This window comes from Tupaia chinensis, unplaced genomic scaffold (assembly GCF_000334495.1).
Source record: "Tupaia chinensis unplaced genomic scaffold, TupChi_1.0 Scaffold138812_1, whole genome shotgun sequence".
Taxonomy (NCBI): Eukaryota; Metazoa; Chordata; class Mammalia; order Scandentia; family Tupaiidae; genus Tupaia; species Tupaia belangeri.
The window spans coordinates 877,098-892,354 of record NW_006198705.1 but is presented as its reverse complement, the minus strand read 5'-3'; the positions used below and the strand labels follow the sequence as shown (position 1 = coordinate 892,354).

Here is a 15,257-nt window from a genome sequence, read left to right as displayed (position 1 = left end):
ACCCTCCGCGCCGTGCAAGACCAAGGGGGGGCACTGTATCAGCGGCAGCAGGTGCCGGCAGATGTTACCTGAAAGACAATGCATGGGGCGTCTGCTGCAGTGCTGGCTCTGCGAGGGGGCACAAAGGGAACTCAGCGGGCACGCCCTTCTCTTCTCAGTTTCCCTGCTTGTGAAAACAGTGGTTCGGGGACTGTGCCTGGGGTCCCTGCCAGCCCTGATAGTCTGCTTCTTTGTCTGCTGCTTTGCTGTTATTTGTTTTTCAAGTTCTGTTAGTAAACAAGCCACTGTCAGAGGTTTTTGCTATAGGGCGCGTGTGCTTGCCAGACAGACAGAGAGAGACAGAGAGACAGAAAGTGAGAAATCACCCCCAGGGGGGATGGCCATGCTGCAGTCCCTTCTCCTCCATTCTCCTCTCGGGATCTTGGGCACGTATGCACACGTGCCCGGCGTGAGTTTTAAGCCACTGGGTCCGGGACGCAAACCGCGGTCAACTACATGGGAATCCAGTGACATAGCGATTACGCTAACGCTGGTCCCCCAGCTTTTTCCCTGACATCAGGTCTGAAGTGGTGGCATGGGCCTTGGCCAGGCTTCACGGTGACGTTTCGATTTATGAGGGCTAAACGGGCTGCTCTCCGTCATTTGGGCCACCACGACACCCCTGGCTAATGGGTTCCCAGGTGACTGTAAAGACCTACTCCCACCCCCACGTACCACAGCACTTCCGAGGCTACCGTGGTCCATGGTGGGCTCCAGTTTTCACCCTGCCAGTTCCTGCCTCCGTGACATCTTGGGGGCTGTAAGTCACTTTGAGCTTTCGCCTCATGCCAGGATACACAGTTCCCTGGGGCTGCTGTGCGACTGAACAGCCGTGTCTAAGATCTGTGGCATCCACAGAGCTACCCGAACCCTAACCCCTTCTTCCCACTCCTCTGTCTGCACCAAGAGCCCAGGGCGGTGCACCAGTACTGGCCTCTCCTCTCCCTGTAGGTGGGGGTCTCTGTCTGCTAAATGAGAAGGCCGTGACCTTTGGACCACAGAAATACTGCTCTAGGTCCCCGAAGCTCCCCTCTCCTATCCTTGGGGTGACATACTCCTGCCGACTGAATACTCCAGTGATGACAATGAAAGCCAGTATTACCAGGGCACACCATGCATCAGGGATTACTTAAACAGGGACCAGTAGGTGGCATAAAGGTTATGTCACTGGACTCTTGCATAGTTGACCATGGTTCAAGTCCTGGACCCAGCGGCTTAAAACTCATGCCAGGAATGTGTGTGCGCATGCTTAAAATCCTGAGAGGAAAATGGAAGGGAAGGTATTGCAGCAAGGCCGTCCTCCCTGGGGGGGTGATTTCTCACTTTCTGTCTCTCTCTGTGTCTCTGGTGAGTGTATGTGCCTTATAGCAAAAATCTCTCTAAAAATCAACAACAGAACAGGAATTACTTAAACAATTTCATACCTGTTAAACACCTCTAGGAGTTACATTCATTGGGTATATACAATTACTTGAAAATTCAGTACTTTTGTAGTAACAGTGGTGACGGTGCTTTCCTTAAGCACTCACTCTACTTGTTACAGTCTACTTGTTACAGTATCTAAACTAAACAAGTATTATCTCATTGAATCTATGTAACTTTATGAGGAGGTATGACCTGTGTCTCCAGGTCCCAGACAGGAAACAGAAGCTGAGAGAAGCTGAGTCATCCGCCCAAATCCATCCTGACAGCAAGCCAAGAGGCAAGGCCAGAATCCAAACCCAGGCCCGCCTGACTCCAGAGTTGTGCTACCTCTATGCTTAATTCAGCATCCATAAACTTGACAGAAAAGAAGGGCTCCTGTCAAAATAGGCATCACAGAAGGGAGGTAAGTTAACCGCTCTCTGTAGGGTGACTTAGACCCTGGCAGAGTCTCTATCTGATGCATTTCTGAACCTCTGATTTAACTCTATTTCTGCCTTTGAGTCTTCCTATTTTTCACTGCCATCTTCAATAAAGCACAAAAGTTTGCATTTCACAAACTTGCAGGCCTCTTTGCTACCAGATTTTATGATTCTTCTCCCACAAAGGAGAGGACTTCAATAAAGACTGTGGGACCAGCAGTTGGCATAACAGCTACATCACTGGACTCCCATGTGGTCAACCGCGGTTCGAGTCCCAGACCCGGTGGCTTAAACTCATGCCGGGCACGTGTGTGTGCGTGCCCAAGATCCAGAGAGGAGAAAGGAAGAGAAGGGATTGTGGTATGGCCATCCCCCCTGGGGGGTGATTTCTCACTTTCTGACTCTCTCTGTCTTTCTGGCGAGTGCACACACCCTATAGCAAAAACATCTCAAAAAAAAAGAAAGAAAGAAAGAAAGAAAGAATAAAAAAAGACTGCCTCAGACACTGTTTCATGGCCATTTTTAAAAAAAGAATTATTTTATTTAACTTTATTTATTTATTTATTCAATTTGATCAGAGAGGGACAGAGTGAGAGAAAGAGGGGGCGAAAGAGAGAAAGCAAGCTGCCAGATCTGGGACTCAAACTGTGGTCGACCATGTGGCAGTTCAGCGTCCCTAACCACCATGCCACCTGCCAGTCCCGCGGCATTTTGGTTTTAAGAGCAGAGAAAAGTACACTTCAAAAGACCCGTTTCTAAGGTCCTAGCATTTGATCAGGATCAACACGAGGCGTAGGTTTGCTGTTTGGAACTCAAAGCAGCTAAGCCACATTTCTAAATGTCCTCTTCATTGTGAAAGTTCTGACAGATGACTCACGCTGGAAATGACTGCCTAACAGATCAAACTGGCCCTCCAATCATAGCCATGTTGTAACTGAGTGTGCTCCAAGATTAGATCTTAGCGACTCTAGTCTTCATAATTAAAAAAAAAAAAAAAAGGAGGAAAAAGAAAAGAAAAAAAAAGAACAACTAGAAGTATAAACAGCCGTATAAAAAGACTTTCATTCAGGTCCAGACTGCGGTCACTAGTGGTCAAGGGAGCCAGATCTCACACGGCTGACCACATGGTTCAAATCTGGTCCTGGTGGCTTGAGAAGCACATTGTGAGTATGTGTGTGCACGCCCAAACCCAGGAGGGAGAGACGGAGGAGAAGGCAATGCAGTGCGACCACACCCCACCAATGACGACTTCTCCCTCTCGCTGTCTCTCTTTGGTGAGCACATGCACCCTTTGGCACGCACAAAAAGGGTCATACAGAATTCCTCTTCATGGGAACCAGCAGTTAGTGTAATGGCTGTCGCTGGACTCCCATGTAGTCAACCGCGGTTCACGTCCCGAACCCGGTGGCTTAAAACTCACGCCGGGCGCGTGTGCGTGCATGCCCAAGATCCCGAGAGGAGAATGGAGGAGAAGGGATTGCAGCGTGGCCATCCCCCGTGGGGGGTGATTTCTCGCTTTCTGTCTCTCTGTCTCTCTCTGTCTTTCTGGCGAGCGCACGCGCCCTATAGCAAAAAACCTCTCCAAAAAAGAAAGAGAGACATTTGTTCCCAGCCCAGGTTACACATCTTCGTTCTGAAGGCGGGAAGAGAACGGAATCCTCTCTTCCTCACGTTCACGCTGCTGGGGTTGAAGACCATGACATAAGCTTCCTCTTTTCTTTGTCCTAGCTAACAGAGGATGTCGTGGGGGTGACGTCTCCATGTACAAAAAGGAAAAAATAATCATCTCTGGCGTGGCTTGTTTTCTAATTACCTCTTCTGGAATTAGAAACTAGAAACCTTCCAAGGCTTCTGGAGGTCTATGTGGTCATCACAGACACAAAGGATCAGAAAGAGACAAGAACAGTCTGCTCCCGAAGACGGAACAATATGAACACGGTACATATTTTAAAAAAGTAATAAAAAGGAAGAAAAAGAGAAGAAAAAAGAGCAACTAGAAGCATAAACAGCCCTATAAAAAGACTTTCATTCAGGGCCAGCCTGTGGTCTAGTGGTCAAGGGAGACAGATCTCGCACGGCTGATCACATGGTTCAAATCTGGTCCTGGTGGTTTGAGAAGCACACTGCGAGCATGTGTGTGCACGTTCAAACCCAGGAGGGTGAGCATGTGCGTGCACGCCCAAATGCAGGGTTTGCACTCAAATCGTGGTTGACTACATGGGAGTCCAGCGACATAGCCATTACGCCAACTGCTGGCCCCCCAGTGAGGTGTTTTGACTGAACTGCATGCTCATGTACCCCGGACTCCCATTCTCATTTCTGCTCCTGAAGACATGAGGACATAAGAGACTACCTACTAAGCTCAAACTGTACTACTGAGGATTCCTTAGTAGGACAAAGGAGGATGGTACATGCAGTCCCACCCCTTGTGGCAGGCGGGTGTCTTACGCAAGCGCTTGCTATATCTGATAACCAGAGATCTCCATTCACACATCCGTGTGAAAGGGTGACGGCTGGGGTCTTGAACCACGGAGGCGTTCTGGGACACCCGGGGAGGAACTCAAGCGTCCTCTCTAACTGGCTAAGCACCACGCGACAGTCCACAAAACCTACCGTTCGGGAGCTGTTTAAAGCGTTCGATGCCATCCACCCACTTTTTGCAGGTCTTGACAAAGTAGTCGTACCCATAGAGGTCTTCAAGAGGCTTTCTTACTTTCTCGCTCCATTTAGAAACATCTTGGATACCTGAAAAGCAGCAGGGTAGACAGGAGAGGGTTAGCCAGGGGCAGGCCACCTCTGGGCCCTTCTGCCTGGAATGGCTCCCCGAGGAACCATGTGGCTCATGCGCCATGCCATTTGGGTCTCAGCTCAAATGTCGGCACGCCTCTCCCTGACCACCCCAGCTGCTCTGCTCTGCTCTCCTCGCTGCTCTGCAGTGTGTCCCACGTGCACATGTGTGTCCCCTACCAGAATGTGTGTCCTGGTGTGAGGGGCTTCGCTCTGGTGCCCACTGTAGCCCCGGGGCCTAGACCAGTGTACCCCACGATCAAGACTCACCAAGCGAATGAAATTAGAACTGCACTCATGCTCTCTGCTAAAGACAGAATATTCCTATAATTAGGGTCATCTGAGTAAGGGCGACATGACTTATGAGCGTCAATGAGGTGGTTTTTGTTCGTTTGTTTGCTTTTGTTTTTTTCTTTTTTTGGAGAGGTTTTATTTTGTTGTTGTTGTGTTTTTGTTGTTGTTGTTTTTTGTTTGTTTGTTTGTTTTTTCTATAGGGTGCGTGTGCTCACCAGAAAGACAGAGAGAGACAGAAAGCAAGAAATCACTCTCCGGGGGGATGGCCACACCGCAATCCCTTCTCCTCCATTCTCCTCTCGGGATCTTGGGCATGCACGCGCATGTGCCCAGTGTGAGTTTAAGCCACCGGGTCCGGCACTTGAACCGTGGTTGACTACATGGGAGTCCAGTGACATATCCATTATGCTAACTGCTGGTCCCCCAGTGAGGTGTTTTGACTGAACTGCCTGCTCACGTACACTGAGAGACACACACGGACTCCCATTCTCATTTTTGCTCCTAACGACATGGGGACATAAGAGACTACCTACTAAGCTCAAACTGTACTACCGAGGATTCCTTCGTAGGACAAAGAAACACCTACCAACGACCTTCACAGCCAATCGAATGCAATGACTTAGCCCAATCTCCATATTTTAAAAAATACACAGTGATAATTTAAAGGTCCCAATGCACTTGAACATATTAAATATTGCTCACTGGGAACTCTTAATACAGTTCTTCTGCCGTATGACATATCTGCAAGACGAGATGATGCTAAAGATATGATCTCACAGCCCTCTGCCTGCCAAGGAGAGAGGCCTCAGAAGAAAACAAAGCTACTGACATCTTGGTCTTGGACTTCTAGCCTCCAGAACTGTGAGGCAGTAAATTTCTGTTTTATTTTTGCTACTCTAACAAACTAAAACACCAGCCGTATGACATTTGACCTCAGAGATGTAAGTCACAGTTTTTTTATTCCTTCATTTACCAGTGATCAAATAGGCATTTCAAACAAGAGACATTTTCGAGACCAGCAGTTAGCGTAATGGCTATGTCACTGGACTCCCATGTAGTCGACCGCGGTTTGCGTCCCAGACCCGGTGGCTTAAAACTCATGCCAGGAGCGTGTGCGTCTGTGTCCAAGATCCTGAGAGGAGAATGGAGGAGAAGCGATTGCGGCATGACCATACCCCCTGGGGGGTGATTTCTCACTTTCTGCCCTGTCTCGCTCTGACTGTCTGGTGAGAGCATGCGCCCTATAGCAAAAACCTCTAAAAAAAAAAAAAAAAAAGACATTTTTCAAACAAATAAAAATACTATGTTATATCCAGTGTTACTGCTTTGTCAGGGGTATAAAGTTTTTGTAACTAAGTAATCAATTAAAATAGATATGAACTTGCAGGGTACAGGAGCCTGTGAGGAGCTCTGGATGTGGGGTGCCTGGCGGGCATTTGATGTGTACGCAGTGGGCTGAGACAACTGAACAGAGAAAACTGCGATTTACAACCCCAGTGCCCTCTGGGAGGGGAGGGTGGGTCCCCTGCGGGATGGTGCCTGCCTCTGCTCTGTGGACTGAGAGGAAATGTTCAGAGAAAAGCTTGAGTGAGCCAAGTACTGGGAGCTGAGCTGCTCTGCACATTGTGGAGAGACTCCAGAGAAGGTACAAAGAGGCAGCCGGCAAATTAGCAGGAGGGAAGGAGATTTAGGAAGAAGCAAAGGAAGAGCTGGAGATGGGAGAAAAGAGAAAGAAGTTAGCAAGAATGGTGTGAAGACAGCTAGTTAAATATTCTTTGTAGGGGGACCACCAGATGGCATAATGGCTACATCACTGGACTCCCATATAGTCGACTGTGGTTTGAGTCCTGGACCCGGTGGCTTAAAGTCACACTGGGCATGTGTGCGTGCGTACCCAAGATCCCGAGAGGAGAACTGAGAAGAGACTGTGGCTGGCCATCCCCCCAGGGGGTGATTTCTCGCTTTCTGTCTCTCTGTTTCTCTCTCTCTGTCTTTCTGGAGATCACATGTGCCCTATAGCAAAAACCTTTCAAAAAAAAATATTATTTTTTGTAGGGACCTGCAGATGGCATAATGGTTACACCACTGGACTCCCACAAGGCCCACTGCGGTTTGGTTTACACCACTGGACTCCCACAGGGCCCACTGCAGTTTGAGTCCTAGACCCAGTGGCTTGAAACTCATGCTGGCCACATGTGCATGCGTGCTCCAAATTCCAAGAGGAAAATGGAGAAGAGATTGTGGTGTGGCCATCCTCCCTGAGGGGTGATTTCGTGCTTTCTGTCTGTCTCTCCAGCAAGAGCAGGAGCCCTATAGCAAAAAAAATCTCTCTCTAAAAAACCCAACCAAATAAACAAACAAAAACAAAACTGGAAACACAACCATAGTTGTTTGTAGATACTTCAGCTCTGGGCTGTAAGACGGATGGACATACCTTGTGAAAGGCTCTTTGGCAGGGAACAGCTGGAGCGTTCATAAAAGCTTAATGCTGTCGTACTGTGGGAGTTGCGGTAATGAATGGGAACTAGGGTATGAAGTTTACGATGTGTCTGTGTAAGAGAAAGAGAACCCTGGTAGCAGAATCAGGGTAGTAAGAGAACACAAAGACGGGGCTGCTCTCAGCAGATGGGGTGGGGGTGGGGGGGTGGAAAGGAGCTGAGCCTGTGACTCCTGGACTAAGCTGAGATAAAAACGGCCTCAACCTGACATTCTCCTCTGGTTCCCAAAAGCAGCACATGCAAATCTTCTCCGAAGGAAAGCATTTTCGATTTGTGCTTTCTGTGAAGCTTGTTTGTTTTCAGATTAAGAGTAAAGAAATATGAACTCCAAACCAAGCATCACAAAACAAACAGAATTTTTATAAATCTAATGAAAGAAACAGAAATACTGGAAGATAAAGCTTAAGAAATTATGCAGGGACCAGCAGATGGCATGATGGCTACATCACTGGACTCCCCTGTAGTTGACCACGGTTCAAGTTCTGGACCTGGTGGCATAAACTCATGCCAGGCGCATGTGCATGCATGACCAAGATCCTGAGAGGAGAGTGGAGGAGAAAGGATTGTGGCATGACTATCCTCCCGGGGGGTGATTTCTCACTTTCTATCTCTCTGTCTCTCTCTGTCATGATGCATTTTTGCGTAGAAAAATACAGGAAAATACTTATGACTTTCCCAATGGCCTAATAGAACTGATGAAGGAATCCACAGACAGGGCCAGCCAGTCATGTGATAGCTACGGAGGCTGGATCCAACAAAGCCAAGTGCGTGGTTCGAGTCCCAAACCTGGAGGCTTGGAAAACGTGCTAGGCGTGTGTGAGTGCATGCCCAAAATCCCAACAGGAACATGGAGGAAAAGAGATTGCAGCATGGCCATCCCCCACTATGGGGTGCTTTCTCACTCTCGGTCTCCTGCACGTGCATGTGACCTACAACACATTAAACAAAACAATCTGCAGAAATAAAATGTATTCCAAAAAGGAGAAGTAAAATGAGATCTGTACCGAGACAAGGCATAGTGAAATAGCAATATACCAAAATTAAAGTGAAAATCTGCAAAACAGAGAGATACAGGCGCATGGCTCCAAAGGTAGGGAATTTAGACAGAAAACATCTCAACAGCCGCTGCGGGAGGGAGGCGACTGTAGAGTAAGAAAGAAAATAACTGTCCACTAATATTTCACACTCAGTCAAACAATCTGTCAAGAAAGAAGGTGAGGGCCGGACAGGAGCGGTGTGGTTAAGGCAGCTGGATCCCTCGTAGCCAACTGCGAGGTTCAAGGTCTAGACCTGATGACTTGAACACACCGAGTGCATGTGTACACGTGTCTGAAATCCCAAGAAGAGAATAGAGAGAGAGTGCAGCATGGCCGTCTCCTCCGGGGAGCCATTTCTCACTTTCCCTGTCTCTCTGGCAAGCGTACGCGCCCTACAGTCATCACTAAAAACAAACAGACAAACAAGAATGAGGGTGATGTAGAGACAGTTTTAGGTAAAAACTGAGTTCACTATTCATAGACTGCCCTTAACGAACTTCTAGAGAATAACTTCAGGGGGATCAGCAGTTGGCGTAATGGCTATGTTGCTGGACTCCCACATAGTCGACCGTGGTTCGAGTCCTGGACCTGGTGGCTTAAACTCACACCAGGCGCGTGTGCGTGTGTGCCCAAGATCCCGAGAGGAGAATGGAGGAGAAGGGATTGCGGCGTGACCATCCCCCCTGGGGGGCGATTTCTCGCTTTCTATCTCTCTCTCTCTCTCTGTCTGGCGAGCGCACGCGCCCTATAGCAAAAACCTCTCAAAACAAAACAAAACAAAAACTTCAGGAAGAAGAGAAACGCTTTTAGAAGGAACACCTGAGATGAAAGGGGAGCCAGTGACTAAAAAGAAACCAGCAAATGTGTGGGTGAATCTAAAAACAAACTAACAAAACCTGCCAAGCCACTGAGAAAACGAAATATTGTGAACATCAAAGCGTTCTGCCCCTTAGGAAAATGAAACGACAAGCCATCATCTATAAAAAGACATCTGTCACACAACTACCCAGTATGGTCAGAAAAAAGAGACAAACCAAAAATAACCAAACCTGCAGGCCAATAACAGTATTAAAGTGTTCCCGTCTTTGGGGCCGGCAGGTGGCGTGGTGGTTAAGGGCTCTGGACTCCCACATGGCTGACTGTGGTCCGTGTCCCAGACCTGGCGGCTTGCTTTCTCACTTTCTCTCTCTCTCTGTCTCTCTCTCTCTCTTACTCTGTCCCTCTCTGGTCAAATTAAAATAAATTAAAATAAGTTAAATAAAATACTTCTTAAAAAGAAAAAGTCTTCTGGTCTTGAGTTTGAGCTGTGTGGAGTCCTTGAGTGTGTGTGTGTGTGTGTGTGTGTGTGTGTGTGTATGTTTGAGAGGTTTTTGCTACAGGGCAGACAGTGTGGGATAAGGAGGGGAGTTGGCAGAGGGTGAGAGGTGCCTTCGGAGAGCAGCGCTCGCAGAGCTGTCTGCCCGAGTGAGGTGACTGGGGACAACCAGGGCAAGCCTGAGCAGATGCAGGGCCAAACGGCATGAAGGATAAGGCCGGTTTCAGGTGAGGCGACTTAGTCCATGTGGGAGAGCCACAAGAAGGGGGAAGACAAGAAGGGAGTGAGGTTAGAAAGGCTGGGGAAGGCTGATATGGGGCCAGCCCAGCTGCCCCGACTTTACGGGAACTACTGAAACTCTCCCATGGGCACAAACCACCATCAGAGGACAAGGGCAGTGACGAAGGAAGGGAGGAGGGTGTGACGTGAGAGGTACCATGCACACGGTCTCAGAAGAACATGGTCACGGGGCAGAGGGAAAGGGTAGAGGGGGGCTGAGTCCTTGAGGGGTGACTCCGGGCCTCAGTTTGGAAGGCCAGAGAGACTGTGGCCATACACTGCGACAGTGATTATGGGAAAGAACTGGGGTGAGTAGAACTGGGGTGAACAGAACTGGGGTACACGAAGGATCATGAAACAGTGAGTTCAACTTTGGACCAAGGCACATTCTGGGGCGTAAAACAAACCTTAACAAACTTTTTAAAAAACTAAAAGCAGGACTGTCAGATCGTATGGGAGTGAAGGTGCTGGACTCCACGTGGTTGACCACAGTGTAAGTCCTGGACCTGGTGGCTTGAAAATCACACTGGGTCCGTGTGCGTGAGTGCCTAAAGTCCCAGCAGGAGAATGGAGGAGAAGGGACAGTGGCGTGGCCACCCCCACCAACGGATGATGTCTCACTTTCCCTCTCATTGTTTCTGGAGAAGGCTCCAGTGTGCGCACACGCTCCATGGCAAAAAGTTTAAAAATAATAATAATAAAATCATACAAAGCAGGTTTTCTGAACCAAATGGAATTAGATACCAATAACAGAAAGGTATTTGGGAAATCCCAAATATTTGGAAAGTAAATCACACAGTACTAAATTACCATGGGTCAGAGAGGAAGTCTAGACGGATATTAGAAAATATTTTGAACTGAATGAAAATAGAGCGCATCAGAATTTATAGGATGCTTAGATGGCGCAGTGCTTCCAGAGAAATGCATAGCATAAATGTTTGTATTAGAAAAGCAGAAAGTCTCAAATGACTCCTGGCAGCTTTGAGGCCAGTCCCGTCACGCAGTGGTTAAGTGAGATGCACAGGGAGCTAGATCCCACACGGCTGATCGTGGTGGTGTTTGAATCTTGACCATGGTCCCTTGAGAAAAATAAGATAAGCTTCTACTCTGATACTAGAAGACAAAAAGCAAATTAAAACCCAAGACAAGGGAACAACAGGTGGCGTAATGATTATATTGCTGGACTTCCACATGGTCGACCACGGTTCAAGTCCCAGACCTGGGGCTTTAAACTCTTGCTGGGGACATGAGTGTGAGTGCCCAAAATCCTGAGAGGAGAATGGAGGAGAAGGGACTGAAGTGTGGCTATCTCTTCCGGAGGATGATCGCTCACCTTCTCTCTATCTCTCTGATAAGCGAGCACACGTGTCCTATAGCAAAACTCTCTGTAAAAATAACAAACAAGGAGAAGAAAAGAAAACAATAAGAACAAGGGCAGAACTAATGCAACTGAAAACAGAAAAGAGTATAAATAGGGGTCAGCAGGTGGCATGATGATTAAGGCACCTGGGGGCTTGATAATTATGCCAGGCATGTGTGCATATGTGCCCCCAAATCCCAAGAGAATGAAGAAGGGGAGACTGTGGTGTAGCCATTCCCCCTTGGGGGGGTCAGTTCTCACCTCCCCCCATTTCCCTCTGACAAGTGCCCACACTCGATGGCAAAAATGTTACTAAATAAATGAAATCATACACTATTTTAAAAAGAAAACAGTACAAATAAATCAATAAAACCAAAAGCTAGTCATTTGAAAACAGCAATGAAATAGATCATCTTCTATTCAGATTGGCCAGATAAGAAAAAGAGAGATGACCCAAGTGACTGACACCAGGGAGGAAAAAAAAAAAAAAGGGCATATACTACAGACCCTACAAACTTTAGAGGGTAACAAGGGAGTACACCAAGAGCCTCTGAAAGTATCCACCAGCTTTCACCCCAAGGACAGGACGCTTATTACAGTAGGAACAGGATCCGCAGAGTGGACCGGAAGTGGAGTGGAAGGAAGGAGAGGAGGGTCTGCAGAAGCAGAGAGTGCAGATGGCTCTCTCGGAAAGTATAAAGGACGGTAAGGTACTGCGGCCATGACGGGTGAGGGGGCGACTTCCTGGAGGAGGACCTGTGCCCACCCTGGTAGGCGGAGAGGACCAGACCAGTGGAGAGACTGACAGTACAGGAGAGGGAGAAAGAGGACAGCAGAAAGCAGAAGGGCTTGCTCTTCACAAGACGCCCATCTCTGAACAAGGCGGGACACACTAAGACCGAATAAGGATGCGAATTATGATGGACAACGAATCAGACCTAAAAAATAGACTATAAAGAAGTAAGAATCTGGGACCAGCAGTTGGTGTAATGGCTATGTCACTGGACTCCCATGTAGTCGACCGCGGTTCAAGCCCTGGACCCGGTGGCTTAAACTCATGCCGGGCACGTGTGCGTGCGTGCCCAAGATCCCAAGAGGAGAATGGAGGAGAAGGGATTGCGGCACGGCCATCCCCCCTGGGGGGTGATTTCTTGCTTTCTGTCTCTCTGTCTCTCTCTGTCTGTCTGGTGCGCGCACACGCCCTATAGCAAAAAAATAAAAAACAAAAAAGTTTCACGCCTGGAAATGGAAAGCTTTCAAAGTCAGACTGGTCCCAATGTTATTGCTTTTTTAGGAAGTCCTTATTCTTTGTCCCTTAGAGTCCGGAACTGGAAGCAGAGGCTTGTCGATACGTGTCAAAACAACAGAGCAGAGAAGGAACCCAGGGCTCCGCAGCTCGTGGAACCTACCCTGATAAATCGTGGTGTCTTCGTCGGTGACGTAGGCGTTGGCTCCCCAGATCACCATCTTGTGGATGTAAGACGGGTATTTTGCAGCGGCCACCAGGGCGGTTATGCCGCCGTCACTCCACCCCAGCAGAGAGATCTTCTTAAATTTCAGCGTCTGTGACAGATACAACAGAATGCACAGCACCGGTTATTGCTCCTCTCTGCCGAAGGAGTCTGAGAACCAATCATAATGATAATTTTCAAACTCAGTGGGGCCGGCAGGTAGCGTGGTAGCTAAGGGCGCTAGATTCCCACATGGCTGACCGAGGTTCGAGTCCCAGAACCCGGGAGAATGGAGGAGAAGGGATTGCGGTGTGGCCATCCCCCCTAGGGGGTGATTTCTCACTTTCTATCTCTCTGTCTCTCTCTGTCTTTCTGGTGAGTGCACGTGCCCTATAGCAAAAAACCTCTTTGGGGGAAAGAAAAGAAAAAGAAAAGAAAAGAAAAGAAAAGAAAAGAAAAGAAAAGAAAAGAAAAGAAAAAAGAAAAGAAGGAAATGACATAGTTTTACCCATGGAGAACAGAACAAAAATGAAAGTCAAGACAGGTCTACTCATTCCTTCTCTGTGCGCTTCCTTTAGACACCCACCTGCATCAAATCCATAGCATCTTTTGCATCCCTTTCGAAAAAGTCCAGGGGGAAATCTCGGTCTGGGGGTCTGGAATGTCCATACCCACGAGGATCCCAGGCGACCACTGTGAAGAGCTTCTTATTGAGGTTCTTAAGCTGGGGGCCAAAATCCGTCTGTCCACTTCCTAAGAAAACAGCTCTTTGGTTACTCGAGGGTGAGTGCTTCCGCTCTATTCCACACATCACAATGAAGACACAAGCGACAAAGCAGCCAGTCTGTGCCCCGCTGTCAGAATGTAAACGGGAAAGCGGTCTTAGAATGACCGAATCTCCTTACCCAGAGAGGAAGACGTCCTTTCCTGAAGCTCAGGCCTACCTGCGATCTCCCCCTAGTGGCTATTTTCAGAAGGACAGGGTTCCTCATTCTTCATTTAGTCCTGGTTTATTTCAACACTCTGTAGCCTCGTAGGTGTAACCCCTTTCTCCCTCTCTCTCTCTTTTCCTTTCTGTCAAGAATTGATGCAACCGGGTAGACATGAATTTACAGAAATAATACACTTCCGCATTACTCTTTTTATTATTTTTTTTGGAGAGTTTTTTTTTGCTATAGGGCGCGTGCGCTCGCCAGGAAGACAGAGAGACAGACAGAAAACGAGAAATCTCCCCCAGGAGGGATGGCCACGCCGCAATCCCTTCTCCTCCATTCTCCTCTCAGGATCTTGGGTATGCATCTGTGCCCCGCTGTCAGAATGTAAACGGGAAAGCGGTCTTAGAATGACCGAATCTCCTTACCCAGAGAGGAAGACGTCCTTTCCTGAAGCTCAGGCCTACCTGCGATCTCCCCCTAGTGGCTATTTTCAGAAGGACAGGGTTCCTCATTCTTCATTTAGTCCTGGTTTATTTCAACACTCTGTAGCCTCGTAGGTGTAACCCCTTTCTCCCTCTCTCTCTCTTTTCCTTTCTGTCAAGAATTGATGCAACCGGGTAGACATGAATTTACAGAAATAATACACTTCCGCATTACTCTTTTTATTATTTTTTTTGGAGAGTTTTTTTTTGCTATAGGGCGCGTGCGCTCGCCAGGAAGACAGAGAGACAGACAGAAAACGAGAAATCTCCCCCAGGAGGGATGGCCACGCCGCAATCCCTTCTCCTCCATTCTCCTCTCAGGATCTTGGGTATGCACACACACACGCCCAGCGTGAGTTTAAGCCACCGGGTCCGGGACTTGAACCGCGGTCAACTACATGGGAGTCCAGTGACATAGCCATTACGCCAACTGCTGCTCCCTCTTTTCTTTTTTCAAACTGACTTACAAATAAGAGAGATTCTTAATAATATGTGTACATATTTATGAGATCTGGCCTAAATGATTCAAAGTAGAATTAGAAAATTATATACTTTTTTAAAAAAACGAAGCTAATGTGACTTCCCCAAGATTTTATCTTGTATAATAGTTATAATTAAACATCAGAAACTTGGGGTCAGCAAGTGGCATGGTGGTTAAGGTGCTGGACTCCCACATGGCCGACCATGACTCGAGTCCTGGACACCTGACCTCCTCTGATGGGTCATGGTCAAGATACTGCAATTCAAAAATACTGCATAAAGTACCTTCAGGCTGTGGGTCTAGGGTGTGTATGAAGTGTAAGTAAATTTTGTGGTCAGATTGGGTTTCCAGTCCCAAGATAGCTCATTTTGTATACGGCAAAAATATTCCAAAATCTGAAAAAAAAAAATCCCAAGTCAGAAACATTTCTGGTCCCAAGGATTCTGGGTAAAGGA

At 47.8% G+C, this 15,257-nt stretch overlaps 1 protein-coding gene across 1 annotated transcript in view; it reads right to left on the bottom strand.

The window, feature by feature from the left end:
* Positions 1-15,257, bottom strand: part of BPHL (biphenyl hydrolase like) — a gene marked incomplete at its 5' end in the record, with an annotated part of 32,516 nt that overhangs the window by 14,489 nt on the left and 2,770 nt on the right. Inside the window, 3 exon segments of the mRNA XM_014592920.1 lie at positions 4,497-4,628; positions 12,863-13,016; positions 13,491-13,657. Of these exon segments, the coding sequence (XP_014448406.1) occupies positions 4,497-4,628; positions 12,863-13,016; positions 13,491-13,657 (453 nt within the window).